This window comes from Talpa occidentalis, unplaced genomic scaffold, assembly GCF_014898055.3.
Source record: "Talpa occidentalis isolate TD23 unplaced genomic scaffold, MPIMG_talOcc4v2.1 talOcc4.4, whole genome shotgun sequence".
NCBI classification, from domain to species: Eukaryota; Metazoa; Chordata; class Mammalia; order Eulipotyphla; family Talpidae; genus Talpa; species Talpa occidentalis.
In genome coordinates, this window is record NW_023604295.1 from 42,559,086 (window position 1) to 42,574,307 (window position 15,222).

A 15,222-nucleotide genomic window follows, 5' to 3' on the forward strand; every position below is an offset into this window, starting at 1 on the left:
GTTTATGTCATGAAAGCAAAAACTGAACCCAGAGGTCCTTTTCGTAATGCCTATTTAAAGCAGCAATTCCTCTTCCATATACTCTGTATACAGTTTCCTGCTGACTGGGTATGGATACAATTTATGATTTCTGTTTCTAGGAGATTGCTTTTAAAGTTTATTCTTAAACATGGGTTAGATTGGGTAAATGCTGCAATACTTTCAGTACTTTCCAGCTCCAAAGTTTTGTGGTTCAGTGATTTATAACCAGCTTCTCTAAATGGTGGAAAGGAAACATTTTCTAGGAAGCTACACTTTGATTCTGGTCAGCATCATTTAATATTTATAATTTAAATTCAGCTCACTATGGTATTACATTTGAAAATCAGCTTCTGTTTCCAACTTTATTGGACATGACTCTATAGTCACCTGTATTTTTCAGCAGTAAAAAAAAAAAAAAATTGGCCTTCAAATTCTTTGAGCATTCATCCTTTTAGAACCACCTTTTACTTTTAAATTGTGGAGGTACATGCTCTCCTTCCAATTCCTTGAATCTTTCACTCTTCCTTCTTGGTGAACTGAGTATTCTGTGTGAGGTGGAATCCCACCTCCCTCTTAGATTTTGGAGCATTTTGGGTGCTGTTAAGTGGGGGGATAGCCAGGTGTCCAGGAATGTGTGGACCCAGCCTGCCTGGCTCCCCTCCTCCTGGTGGGGCTGGAGAGGGGACATGAACAAAGTTTCTTTTTAAGGCTGGGCTGGTATCTGCTGACCTCAACAGAGCTCCTCCTACCTTCTTAAATCAAAAATCTTGGGATTTCATCTTGTTCTCACCAGAGGATAGAGGACCTCTGACATTCAGACAGAGTATTGGGAAAGCTGCAGGACTTGCCAGAGGCAGGCCCTGAGTCAGCGGGCTCTGAGGGTCATACTGTGGAACAGGAGCAAAAAGGGAGGCGGGGGAGCCCTTGTGACTCTTGGCCTCACCGTCCACTGGTCAGTGTGACCCAGTGACAGTCCTGGCACTTTGGCCAGTCAGATGAGTGATGCTTCTCCCCACGAGCCTGGCCAGGGGGAACGGGGCTCCTAATTTGAAACACGAAGAGATTGGATAATACCAAAGATCCTTTGTAGTTCTAGGATCTGCTATTCAAAATGCATCCAGCCTTTCTTTAGATTCTGTGCTTCCTTCCACACCTCACTCTGCTGTTACCCAGAAACATGTATGCAGCACAACTGTATGTGCTTGTGTGCCAATAAATGTATTTTATTTTATTTTTATAAATGTTTTAAGATTTATTTTTATTTATGCATACAAGAACTGGGGTGTAGGCCAGAGATTCAGGGGCTGAGAGGATTCAGAGATAAGAGTAGGGAGCAGAACAGGCAGATCTACTGAAATGCACTGCTGAGGGGAACAGTGGGCAAGACAGGAGAGGTCTGCTGCACCATGTGGGTCACCTCCCTGGCCAGAGATTGAATTCATGCTGCAGTGGCTGGCTATAGCTTGATAGTGCTGAGACTTTAGCCCCTGCGCCACCGGGGAACCCCCAATAAATGTATTTTTTAAAGGGGGTCCAGGCCCAGACAGCTAAATTGAACTTTAAAAAAGAGACTAGAAGCCAGTTGAAATTATTTTTCTTGCCACCTTGCATCTTTCTACACTTGCCTTATTATCCATAACGAGCATGTACTATTTGATCAGTGGAGAGAAAATTAAGTAGAGCAACTAACAGGAAAAAGTTCACTTATGAAGGCGGAAAGAGATATGTGTATGTTGAATTGTGTGAGAGAAACTACAATTGAGCACTAAATTTAGTACTGAGCTTCCTGGAAACCAGGGCACAGAGGGAAACTGGGTGGGACATGAGATTGTTGTCAGATGAAGTGAGAACACAGTTTCATCCATAGCATAAGTGTTTTGCGGGCAGTGCATTCTCAGAGGAATATTTATATAAGGAATGCTGAGAATCATAATAGAAAATGTCTTCAAATGCTGTTTTATGGAAATTGTGCTACTGTTCTTTAAAAGGTGATATCAGATGGATTTTCAATAGGAGTTGAGGGTATAATAATGGGTCTCAACTCATGAAAGTATTTGTGTGGGCAGCTGAGCTAATGTGGTCTGGGTAAATTGCTTTGCGGTGATTTCGCTTTGTGAAGGAGAGCATAAATAACTCAGAAGATTGTAGATTTAGCATATCTTTCTTAAATATCAGCTGCTTCAGCTAGTTTTTGGCAAGTTCTAGATAGCAGTCAAACTAAGGTTGAGCATTTGAGGCATGCCTAATGTTTCAGGATGTTACATTGTGATGGAAGAGTAACTCAGATATTTTTACTAAGGTAGGTGGTAGGTAAGCATTCTTTACATTCCTATTATAAAAAAATTAGGGGGCTTGTTTCTACTCCCAAATGCATGGTCTTCCCATTTTTGAATGGTAGCTTCTTTCCTGAAGTGAGCAAGAAAGGATAATTATTAAATAATCAATAGTGCTGGCCTATTTTTTAGACACAAGGAAAATTCCCCCTGGATGTCTTAAGCAGGTGCTCATTTAGTATTACTGGTAGTGATTGTAGATTAGTTTGACCAAACATTTCCTCCTATTATTGAGGTATAGTCACTACACAAATATTCACATTGCTCCATAACTTTATTGTGAGAACTAAATGAGATTATGTATCTAAACTACTTACCAAGCACAATGTATAAAGGTGCATATAAAGTACTGGCACACTCTGATTGCTAGGTAAATGGCAACTGCTATTAATGATGAGGATGAGATGATGAAGTAATGTTCTACCAAGTTTAGGGTCAGAGAAAACAGCTATTTTCCTTTTGTGACTTTCAGCATTTCTGATTTTTGTGATTGTATTTCTGTGACCATTGATTTGCTGGACAGGTGTCCAGACTCAATCAATATAGCTGCACTATACATTGAATGGATGAGATGAAACAGGTTGTTGGGAATAAGTGTTTTGAAAGAACATCCGGTATTCTGATGAGGCTGAAATTTGGTGTATATATACAATAACTTGACTGAAGTTAGGTTTGAGAAACTAAGTCATTGAATTAGAATTTGGGGCATATCTCTATTAGGCTTTCTTTTTTATACACAAAAGCTTTTTTTTTGTGTTTGTGCTTTTGTTTTTAAGTAGGGGTGGGCTTATGTAGACAGGGACTCTATTTCTGTGTTTGGTTTTCCACTTTCTTTGTTTCAATTACAAGTTCTATGGATAGCAGGCATCTTCATTGAGGTCCAGCCACCAGAGCTGTAGGCTTTGTTCTAGGTATAAAGTTGCTTCTGTGGTTTGTACCAGAGCAAGAGGAATCTTCTTGTCTCCCATGCTCTCTCTCTTTAACTATATTTAATATTTATTTGTGCTTTTAGTCACAATTGCACATAGGATCGAGTCTTCAGAGAATCATTTATAATAAGAAATTTTTTCTTCCGATTTCTGGGTGATAATCAACAGCTTGAAGCCTTTCATTATATAGGTATACATGCTATTAATATTTTTGTCCTAAAAAGAAAAAAAACACTCTTTTTTCTTACCCTTGGTCTTTCCCATCATATTTCTTCCTGTTCACCAAACTTTCTTATACTTTGTTCCTGTTTGGAATGAGGATTTTAATGTGTTCTCCTGGAGGTCAGTTTTCAGGGTGTCCTTTGGAAAGTTGTGTGTGGAGGAGAACAAAATCAACAAGTTGCTGTACTTCTGGGGAACGGACTACACATCTTGACTCATGGCACTGTGTACTTCAGTTCTTAGGTGCTTGGCATTTGTCCAATGTCTCCATCCATTTCATAGACAAATGGTTCCCAGCCTGGAGTCCTTAATCTCTTAGGGACTCGGAGGAATATGGAGATGGTCAGTCCCCAGTGCCTCATGAGGCTAATTCTGATACTGAAGCCTGCTTGCTTTTGAATGAAATTAAATCAAATTAGTTGGGTAACCATGAATATCTCCTGCTGATTAGAAGCTCTGTTACTTAATAAATACAATTTGGCTAATAGTCTTTCCAAACATAAGTGACCTGTGGTGGGGGATGGTACAGCTGGTGGTAACAAAGCCTAGGCCACTGTTGTTACACTGTTGTCTGTCAATTGGATGTGTCAGTATAGGTCCAGATTATCTAGATTTATCTACCAAATGCTAAGAAACAGTATGTGCATCTTGCTATGTCCTGATTTTCCTAACACCCTGCATAGTCTTGAAGCATCTTTTCTTCCATTTTAGCATCTAGAATTATGGAAGAGTTTAATACCACTGCTCTCCAAGGCTCCTCCATCAGGCAGACAGTGGGAGTGCATGTCGCCACCGCATTCCCTGATGGTGTCCCAGAAACTGTCAGTATGGAACCTCTAAACAAGACTGAAACTTTCCCTGAGGACTTCAGAATTGCCACAGCCTCAGCATCAGTCCATTCTTCACCCTCTGAGGCAGAATTGAGAAGAAACAGTGGAGCCATCGGTAATATGGAAGGTGGGAAATTCATCGAGCAATCCACAGAAAATGCATTTGGCCTTACGTCTTCTGAGGTCTCGGTAGGATTTTGGCAAAATGATTCCCCAAGTAAGTATTCAATCTTTATCTTTTATGAACATTTAAAAATTGTTGAGTTTTCTTAAGGAGTCACTTCAGGATCATTTGAAGCTTTGTATCTGGTGTAGCATATTATTGCAATTTGCTCTTCATCCTTATGAGTACATTGAGAATTTTGCTGGCCAGACATCATTTCTCCTGCTTTCTGATAGATGAGGAAACGGAGGTCCTGGGAGTTTAAGGAATGACACACAGTCCTCTAGCTGTCTCACAGCAGAGCTGAGACCTAGTATCAGCACTCCCACCACTGATTTCATCTCTTCATTCAGCTGCATGGTCTTCAAAACAAGCACTGTCCTGCTCTTTAAATTTGGCTTCAGTTATTTTATCCACAGAACATCTGGTCAAATAACATGTGCAGATAAACATTTGTCCCCCAGATTCATGGTTTGCTATCTCCCCATAGTGGATATTTTGTTTGCTATACTCTGAAGTTAAAACGATCTTTACTGTTTTAGAAAAATGCTCTGATTAAGCAATGTATTTAGCACCTCGTGTTTGTTGGACATTAACAACACACTCACTCCCATCACACTTTTTTGGGGAAAGAGAATAAAACACTCAAGTCGCTATAAGTTACTCTGCTACTTTGTACTTGCTGTTTAAAAGCTCCCCTTTCACCCACTTTTATTTTTAGTATTGTTATCTTAGAGACACTTGGCAGTTTTAAAATAATTATTTATAATATGAAAATGCATGCCAGATCACATGTACATAGTAAGGAGTGTACAAGGTTCTTGCCAAGGGAATCTTGCCTTAGAGGAGACGCCCATCTTAGCTGAGGAGGAATCTCTTTCACATCATCGCTTGTTTTCTCCGGCACCTTACAGCTTCGGGTGGTCGTCAGCTTGTCAGCAGCTCTGATGTGGCGAGCAGAAGTGGGGCGTCGCAGACAGAGGCAGTGTCCAGGCCAATCCCTTCAGTGAGAGGTGGAGAGAGAACAGCTCCCTGGTTCCTGACGGAGAGCGAAACATTTACAGATGTGACAGGAAGCTCTACTTCCTATCCTGAAGTTGTGAATGCTTCAGTTTTGACCCAATTCTCAGCTTCTGCCCCACAGTCCAGAGGAAGTGACACAACACTGCACGAGAGGAATTACTCTGAACCATCCGCCCGGTTTCTGTCTTCATCTTCCTCAGAAAGCCTGGATTTCTCAGCAGCACCACGTGGTGAGCACTTTTGTGAGCTTTCACTTCACAGAGCTGGGCCACACAGGAGGGAGAGGGGCTCACCAGGCTTATGATCGCCAGTGGCTTATTAAGGTTAGCAGTGATGAAATAGCCTTGGTCGCTTCATTATTCCTGCACTCTTGTAGGGGATTGGTACAGAAATAGCAGTATACCCCAGAGATTTTTTTTCTGGTATGTATCCAAGGAGCTGCTGTGGCTACCTGCCTCTCCCACACACAGCTCAGATGCTTCTCTGTCACATCCATCCACTCCCTGTTGCCACCCTTTACCCCCATAGCTGCCTCAATTGGTAATTTTGATAAAGTCCAGTTTATCAATTTGGGAAAATTTTTCTTTTGTTGTTTTTAATATTTTTGGGTAATTTTAAAAAGCAATTTTCAGTAGCTTTATCAATGTCAAGTATATGATGACTAAGCAAAACTGCATTAAAATATTGTTAAGACTTATAAAGGTTTAAATTCTTACCTATTCTTACCTCTATCACTGATAATAGTGACTCCATTTCCCCATACGAGCATCCTAACTGCTAACCCTAACTAGTGTGTAGTACCACTCATGTGATGTGGAAAAGCATGTACTTATCATGAAACAGTATCACACATGTGATGGAGGACATCTGTGCTCCATTATGTCTGTGCATGGAAAATACATTATCTGACTCCCAAACGAAAGGAATCATTTTCTTCTTTTTTTTTTTTAAGATTTATTTATTTATTTATTTATTTATACATACAAGCACTGGGTACAGTCAGCGCGGGAGGGTGAGAGAATTCACCAGAGCCAGAGCAGGGAGCAGAGCAGGCAGAAGGACCGAAATACACTGCTGAGGGGAGCAGCGGGCGGCAGGAGAGGTCTGCACGCCATGTGGGACCCTCCTTTGGTGGCCGGGGAGCAGCCGGGGATCGAACCGGCGCTGCAGAGGCTGTGGGCAGCTTTGCAACCCAGCGCTCAACCGCTGCGCCACCGGGGAGGCCCAAGAGGAATCATTTTCAAACCTCACCATTGAGGTGCTCAAAATTTTTGCCTCCTCAGACCAGGAGTGTAAACTTCAGAGCTTTTTCATCTCTCCAGCATCCTTCATGCTGCAGTGAATGCTCAGCTATTTTGTGTGGAAACTGATGTTGTGTGAGTGGATCTTGGCATTCAGTTACCAAAAGTTGGATAAGGGATAGCCTTGTTCCTGAAACCACCTCACTATGGCTTAGCCTACTGCTTATTATCATTTCCTCTGAATCATCCAAAGCTGACTTAGCCTGCCAGTGAGCCTTTCAGAATTCTTGGTCTGTTCATTTTTCTGGGTTCAGGTGTAGCAACTCCTACTGTTCCAGGTGATGACTTCACTTCATTTGGTCTATAAGCCTGATGTGGTTGTGTGCCTAAATTTTGTTGAGTAGAGAGTTCCAATCTTTCCACCCCAGGTCTTTTTCTCTTTGCTCGGCAACCAGTGCTTAGACACACTCAACTGTCAGGCTTCTCCTGGATGACTTTTTGTAGGTCTCTTAAGCCCTTCAGTCTGGGTTAAATCATCACTGTTGGGCCCTGGCTTTCTGTAGTGGCAGGAACATACACGGCGCAGGTTTTTTATGATCCAGCAGACCGGGTAAAGGAGGAGTCAGAGTCCTTAGTGGCTTTTTGCAGGTCTTTTTATTTAGATTACCAGGTACAAGGCAGGCAGGGGCGCTGGGGGGCCGGGAGGCTGGTAGGCCTCCCAGCCCCCAGCAAGTCTTCACTCTATCTGGGCTCTCTGGCGTTCTCTGCTTCTCTCTTGGCTTCTTCTGCTTCTTTCTCAGCTTCTCTTTCAGCTTCATGCTGTTACTGGCATCCCCGTGACGCCGCCCTTATAAACTCAGTCTCTCAGCCCAGGTGTACCCACTTCAGCTGCCCGCCATCAGGCATGCATTCAGGACCACAGGGTTCCCTAGTCTATACTAATGGCGGGAGGGCAGAAAAGCCTGATACCTTTTACCTATCCTACACTTTCTCAGTGCTGCTCGAGGTCAGTGAGATTCCTGTGCCATGCTTATTCCTGCCAGTTACGTAATACTTACTTAACACTCACCTTGATACCTATTTTCTATCAAGATTTATCCTTAGGGTATCAAGGACAGGGAATAGGAATAAAACCTGGAAAAGAAACTGTTTCACAGAACCAGATTGTGAAGAATTTACACCAAAAGAAATTAGATCTCATTTCCATCATTTCTGAAAGGAAGTGTTAATTTGCTAGTCTAATATATTAATCTAAGATTATGTAAGCTTATAAAATAAAACATAGACCCAAGAAAGAAAAAGATATTTCATCGTGTCTCAACTGCCCCTACTCTATACTCACCAAACAAACAAAACAGGAATAAATAAATGCATTAAAAAAGAAACAAGACAAAACAAAAGCCAAGCCCACCTCCGTCTTCCGACCACAATGCCATTTCTCAGTGATATATTAAAGCAAAGAGCTAATATTTTAAAAGAATGACAGGCCCTGTGTCGGTTCGTGTACTACTAGTCCTACCAGGAGTTAAAAGTCTTCGGAGTAATGTGGGCCTCTCTCTTGGGCCTTGTTAGAAGAGCTACAGCCCCAAAGCATTGTTAGTGTTTTGCCTACATTCACCACCTCGCAACCACCACCAATTTTTCCCTGCCATGAACTCTATTTATTATTTATGACAAAGCAGAAATATGGTATTGATTCTGTTCACAAGGGGAATAAACATTCCCATAAATCCAGGTCACCTGAACAGATGCACTGATCCACAGTGATTCCCGAGGTTTCTGTCACTGGTACAGTTTACAAGAACAACACACACGTGTTGGTTTTCCACATTGTGAGTTTCAGATAAAGACCCTGACTGAGCTAGGGAAGCATTCTGGCTGACAAACCCCAGGAAGGGAGACTTATACCTGAGACCACTGCTCTGCCCTGCATTTACCGCCACCCCCTTTTCCTCCTGCAGCCACTGAAGATGGCCCCAAGCTGGGGGCCAGCTCTGATGTGGAGGAGCGGACACCCAAGGGGACTTCTGGTGCTCGAGCTCTGGGCACACACACGTCAGCTACTTTCACTGGAAGCGGAGAGCGCATGCTACGGTCTCTCACCAATGGAAGCACGACTTCCAGGGGAGAGGGGCGCTCTGCGGCCGACCCAGAAACAGAGAGTGCCACGCACGGGGACACGACAGTGACTGGTGATGCCCACCTGGTGTCAGGCTCCCTGCCCGTCTCACAAGTCCTTGGAGGTGACAGTAGGATATTTCCACATTCCTTTGGCTCTTCTGTCAATTTGCTCACAGATCTAGATTGATTAAGCTCCCTGTCAACGTGAAAAGCACTTTACAAACTCTTTATGAGAACTTTCTGAGTTCTCCCACCTCCCCTCCCCCCACCGCCCACCAAGCACACACACTACACACCCAACACCCTTGCCTGAGGCATTTGTGATGTTATCTACCAGGATGCTGGAAATTAAGGAGACTAAGGGCTATAGCCACTCCCCTGGGAAAGAAATATTCCACAGAATAGAAAATTAGGAGGCTTTGCCCTTTCCTCTTTAGGCATAACACTTGTTCTATTTGGGGTCTTACATGTTTTTCAGATACCAGTTTGCTTTATGAGAAAGGCATGGGGAGGCAATTTGTATCTATTCCCTATTCTTCTGCCCCCCACCCCACTTCTCTTGAATCACTTCCATTGCTGCCACCCCTGCCCCTCACGGAGGGTGGGTGGGCTCCAATCTTTCCGCCTCCCAATTCTGGCAGGGCTTGCCACTCACCTCTCCACAGCAGCATTTCACCCCTGGCATCCATGGGTAGGACACTGAAAGCATTCAGGAGCTTTCTTACTTGGCCTAACCTTCGTTTTTTCCTTTGCAGTCACTGGCGTCAGCAGCGATCAAGTGAGTGGCACAGACATTGAGCAGAGGACTTCCAGTGACCTCACAGACCACACCTACGTTTCATCTACTTTCACCAAAGGAGAACGGGCATTACTGTCCATTACAGACAACAGCTCATCCTCAGACATGAGGGAGAGTTCCACTTCCGTTCAGATCTCAAACTTTTCACAGTCAGACCATTCTTCCTCTTCTCTGGTCCACGTGGGAAGAGAGAAAGTCTCACCCGATGTGGGGGAATATGCTCAACCTTCCACAGAGTCACTGGTTGTGCGCACGGCCCACCCTCCATCCTACACACCCACCGTTCATGTGGAAGACACCTGGGTTCTTCTGGACGCTGATGCTGGACCGGTTGGCAACTCATCTTCTTCAGGGTCCTTGTTGCCTCTGCCGTCAGTGTCACAGTCCTACCAACCATTCTCATCATTGTCATCCACCAGGGCCACCACTCACCCACAGCAGTCCACCCCCAGGACTCCCCCACCTTTATCATCCTCACCACCACCTTCACCAGTATCCATGACCACGTCGACCTCTGTGTCCATATCCCAAACAACCTCACCACTGTCACTTTCTACCGTGATTCTGCCCAGGGCCAGGGACACGCCTGTGACTTCAGTTCGTGTATCAACAGTGGCCTCATCTGTGGCCATGCTCCCCAGTAGTCAGACGACAGGCTCTACGAACCAGAGCGGCTCACACCATGAGAAAATCATGACGGATTCAAAGCTACCAAACCCAGTGTCTCTGCCCACGGAGGCCACCAAAGCTGTAACAGTGAGCTCCACTTCAGGGATTCCTCTGCCTCCGGCCTTAACAGAGTTCTCTCCTGAGCACACCCTTCCAGTCACAAGCACCAGCTCAGCCCAAACATATCCAAGTTTGACAACCTCCGCTCCCAAGACCTCTCCTTCTCCCGGGCCCACTGCCAGCCCCCCATCAAGCATAGCAGCTCCGACAGCTGGCCCCACCACGGTACAGGCTACATCTGGAAAACCACCTGTGCCAACCAGTCCTGAAATTCTAGTGTCACGTAGCTCAAGAGAAGGTGCGACCACTACACGAGGGGACCCAGAGCATCTAGATGCTACCACCCAATTGGTCCCCCTGATCAGTATACCTACAACAGCAAGAGACGTGACAACAGGGCTTGGCACTGGAGATGAATACAGTCCAGCTTCACATTTCCTCAGGACGTCTCCTTCCCAAACCACAGATGTTTCCATGCCTGAAATGTCGCCTCCTCGGTCTCAGAGCAGCACACAGTCACCCGTGGCTTTGTCGTCTCCAGCCTCAGGTAGAGCACAGTGGTCTTGGCACACAGTGCTGCACGGGCCTGGGGATGTGTGGCAGCCATCTTTGCAGTAGTGCTGTGTCTGTTTTGTGACCACAAATGCTTCCAGTTGAAGCACATAAAACATAAAATTGTGTCGCAGTAGACCTGATTTTCTTACCTCTGAATTGCATACTTCTTCCTGAAAAGGACCATGTGTGACATTAGCACACACTACAACTGTAGCTTGTACTGTCCTGCAATTTTAAGGGCTTTACAAGCCTGCCTTTAATACTTCTGAGGCTTGAGCTGGGCAGTGATGCAGGACAGGAGGGTGTGGAAACTGAGCCAAGAAATTCTAGGAGGTCTTCCCGAGATACGGAGTGATCAGGTGGGTGGTGCTCCCAGTTTCAGAGCCCCTAGTTTCTAAATCGGTCATTTGGCTCTTCAGAGAAATCCCAGGCTCCCTAAGATCATGTTACTAGTGGACAAGTGCGGGTGGGGGCCGTGTTCAGTGAGAAGCAGATGAACTAACTTTTTCCCACAGCGACTGCCTGACTGGGGCTCTGTGCATTGTGCTCGAGGTTGTCTTTCTAGCCTTGGAGCTGCTGGTACAAGGAAAATAAAGGCATCATGTGATTATCATTTAAGGAAAGATATAGAAGGAAGTAGGAGGATATATCTTTTGAGGTCATGTTCAATATCGTACATTTGGCTTGTGCACACTCGGATAGGGAACCGCTGTTGCTGAGGGGGGCTAAGTGGAGACTGACATCTTATGGAAGAAGGAAAGAAGAGAAGTGCTTTGTAGTGACTGGAGTGGGGAGCTCAGTCAGCCACAATCAACCTGGGGGCTGAAAGGATGTAATCCACCTCCATACCCAGCCCCACGTGTCATGATGCATCGGTACCCCCTTTGTATTAGTGATCTGAGAGCTGGATCACTTTTCCTAGGAAAAAGAAAGGTGGATCCTTTTCCTGGAAGTTTGGGAACCTGGCCTGAGGACTCAGAAGGCCTCGTTCCAGAGGCCAAATGTATCCCAATACCAGATAGAACATAATTTCACACATCTGCCTCCCTGAAAGCCGATGATGGTCATGGTAGTAGGTGCAGGCGAGTACTGGGAGCACCATTACTGGCTGTTAATATGTTCTTTGTGACATTGCCCCGGGGTGGAGTGTTTGGATGTATAGGTGCTGTTCATACAGGTGACTGTAGGTGTATTAAAGTAGCAGTGAGAAATACAAACACCGTCTTTAGGTTTAGTGTACTTGTTTTTTTGGTTTTAGAATTCTTTTTTTTTTTTAATAGAGGCATTTTTTTTTTTATTTATTTGTTTGTTTGTTTGTTTGTTTGTTTTGTTTATGCAAGTACTGGGTACAGTCAGAAGCGCGGGAGGGTGAGAGAATTCACCAGAGCCAGAGTGGGGAGCAGAGCAGGCAGAAGGACCGAAGCACACTGCTGAGGGGAGCAGCGGGCGGCAGGAGAGGTCTGCGCGCCATGTGGGACCCTCCTCCGGTGGCCAGGGAGCAGCCGGGGATCGAACCGGCGCTGCAGAGGCCGCGGGCAGCTTCGCAACCCAGCGCTCAACCGCTGCGCCACCGGGGAGGCCCGGTTTTAGAATTCTTGACTTCCACCTTCCTTTTCTCATTTTGCTGATTTTCTCCTTGGAGAAGATGCAGTTAATTGTGGGTTTCAGCCTTTCTAAATACATATATATATATATACCTTATTTATTAAGCAATTATTATAGAATTCAAGCTTGACAGTGCCAGTTATACCAAAACAGAGAGTGTGATGCTTGGGAGCTGGGAGTCAGAGACGACAATGAAGCCATTGCATCCGTAGGGCCTCGGTGAAGGGCTCGGTGTTGCTTTATGTAAAGAGAGGGCTTCGCGATGCTCAACTCCAGTTGTTTTTCTAAATGATTGTACAATATATGGAGGCCCGGTTACATTTGGAGATTTTTGGATAAAGGGAAATCCTGTAGCAGGGAACATAGTTGACCAGGGATCTTTTGTTTCTCTTAATATGTGTTTTAAATTTTTGTTGGTTCAGGTAGGATTTTCTCAGAAGCAATACAATCAACCCTGAACTGTGTGACCTATAGGTGGCATTTGAATTTGAACCACTTCTTGTGTTCAGGGATCCAATTGTCTAACATTTGGTTATGTCCACAAGCTGGTACTGGCGTCCAGTCCCACCACCTCTCTTCTGCACCTCTTGGGAACAAACTCTATTTTGGTAGTGCGGCTCTTCAGGGCAAGTAAACAGAAATAAGCAAAAATCAAATATTAGCTGGAAAAATTAAATATTTACCTGAAGCTGCCTTTATGTTTCCTGTGTGATTAACTGCTTTATTCTTGGAATGTGTTTTTAGTTAACAGCTGTGCCACTAACCCTTGTCTCCATGATGGGAAATGCCTTGTGGACCCCACCAGCCGTGGGTATCGTTGCATATGCTCACCTTCCTGGCAAGGGGATGACTGCAGTGTGGGTAAGAGGAAGGGTAATCTTTGGTGGTCTGCACTGCAATAGCACACCCAGATAGGTAGTAAATTCCTTTTTTCCTCCCAAATGTAGGGGAGTAAGATTTTTTAATTAGCACCCTGCTTCTGTGAGAGTTAGCATGGTTACGTGTTGTCAGACAGTAATGCTGATAGCCTCCATGGTCTGGCTCCATTCTCTGGGCCCTATACTCCTGCCATACTGAGCCAGCTGCACTTCCTGCCCTTGACCTTCCTTGTGTGAGTGTCTCTGTGTAGAATTCCCTCTCTCCCACCCCATGTCTTTTATTAAAGCCTCTGTCTTAATCCAGATGTTATATGAAACAGTTCTTAACTTTTCCTCCCCATCAAAATCTGCTTCTCTGAACTTGCGAACCCTCCATTGTACTTATAGTTAAGTGCAGATGTGGCTGCCAAGCTTCACAGTAAACTGGCAGCCCCTGGAGGACAGAGCAGTCCTCCTCATGTCTGGGCTGCCACACGGAGGCCATTGGCCCTTCGTGAGCTCTTCCTGTGCTGGGTCACGGTTTTGCTGTTTGCTACCGATGTTGCATGACCTTGTTTTCTGTCCTCCACAGATGTGAATGAATGTCTCCTGAGCCCCTGCCCGCCCCTAGCCATGTGCAACAATACTCAGGGATCCTTTACCTGCAAGTGCCCAGTTGGGTACCAGTTGGAAAAAGGAATATGCAATTTGGGTAAGGATGTTAGCCTATCTTGGAATTTTTTTGCACTGCAGTATATTTTACAAAATAATATTGTTTTTCTTCCTAATCAAAATCAAATATTCACTGAAGACATAAACTTAAAGAATATGGAATAGATGATGATATCTATTATTTAGCCACTCAAGAGATCTAGCACTTTATTTGTTATCTTTTTTTGTATTGTATACATTATATATTTTAGTAGTTGGAATCATATAGTATTTGTACACATTTTATATCTTAAACATTTTGCATGTTATTTAAAATATACAAACATCTTAACCGCTCTATAAATATGCTATCATTTGTGCCTAACATTATTTCCCTAACCCTTCCACTCTGCAGTTAGGAGGAAAAAAAAACACATATCAAAAGTATACTATAACCATATAGTAAAAATAAATAAAAATACATAAATGTAGATAAATAAAAAAAATTTAGATGGGGGGAAAAAAGAGGGTAATCAATCAATCCCTGATTACCCAATCAGATTCAAACATTTTTTTAAAAGGATCTTCTTGTTCTTATCCACAGGCAGATACTATTTTACAAAGCTGCCGCCATAATTATGCCTTATAATTTGTCATTTTTTTTCCCCTAATTTGATAGATTCATGAAGCTGGTCAGTTTTAGACATAATCTCCATTTCACAGGTTAAAAAGCAACAACTCAAATGAAAACTTAGGCCTTGACAAGGTGCTAAGTGGCCAAGCTAATGCAACTGCTTGAAACCAGATGGAGTTTCCAGCCCACATTTCCTTCCATCACACAATATGCTGCTAATCATCAAAGCTTCCTCGTACACAGGGCATGACCTTTTGTTAGAGCGAGGAGTCCAAAGTAAAGCTTGTTGAGGACTTTAGATGTGAAGAACAGAGTTATGTCGACCTCAAAAAGGCAACCAGCTCGTAAAGCCACACACAGAGGAGGCAGACAGGATGTGTTCAGGGTGCACTCTTCTCCCACCACCATAGCCCCAGATTACCTTGGAACACCCACCCCCTCAGGTGAGAAGGAAATGGAGACAGAAGACAGCACATTAGGGTCCTATAGTTTATTTGTGTTCAGTACTC

The 15,222-nt window shown here is 44.2% G+C and overlaps 1 protein-coding gene across 2 annotated transcripts in view; it reads left to right on the forward strand.

The window, feature by feature from the left end:
- HEG1 (heart development protein with EGF like domains 1) overlaps positions 1-15,222 on the forward strand; it is an 87,657-nt gene that overhangs the window by 32,343 nt on the left and 40,092 nt on the right. The window contains exons 4-9 of one of the 2 annotated variants that reach the window (XM_037525405.2): positions 4,217-4,552; positions 5,413-5,751; positions 8,724-9,005; positions 9,639-10,958; positions 13,316-13,432; positions 14,021-14,140. In XM_037525405.2, the coding sequence (XP_037381302.1) occupies positions 4,217-4,552; positions 5,413-5,751; positions 8,724-9,005; positions 9,639-10,958; positions 13,316-13,432; positions 14,021-14,140 (2,514 nt within the window). The remainder of the gene's footprint in view (positions 1-4,216; positions 4,553-5,412; positions 5,752-8,723; positions 9,006-9,638; positions 10,959-13,315; positions 13,433-14,020; positions 14,141-15,222) is intronic. The other variant, XM_054700502.1, reaches the window with a different exon arrangement.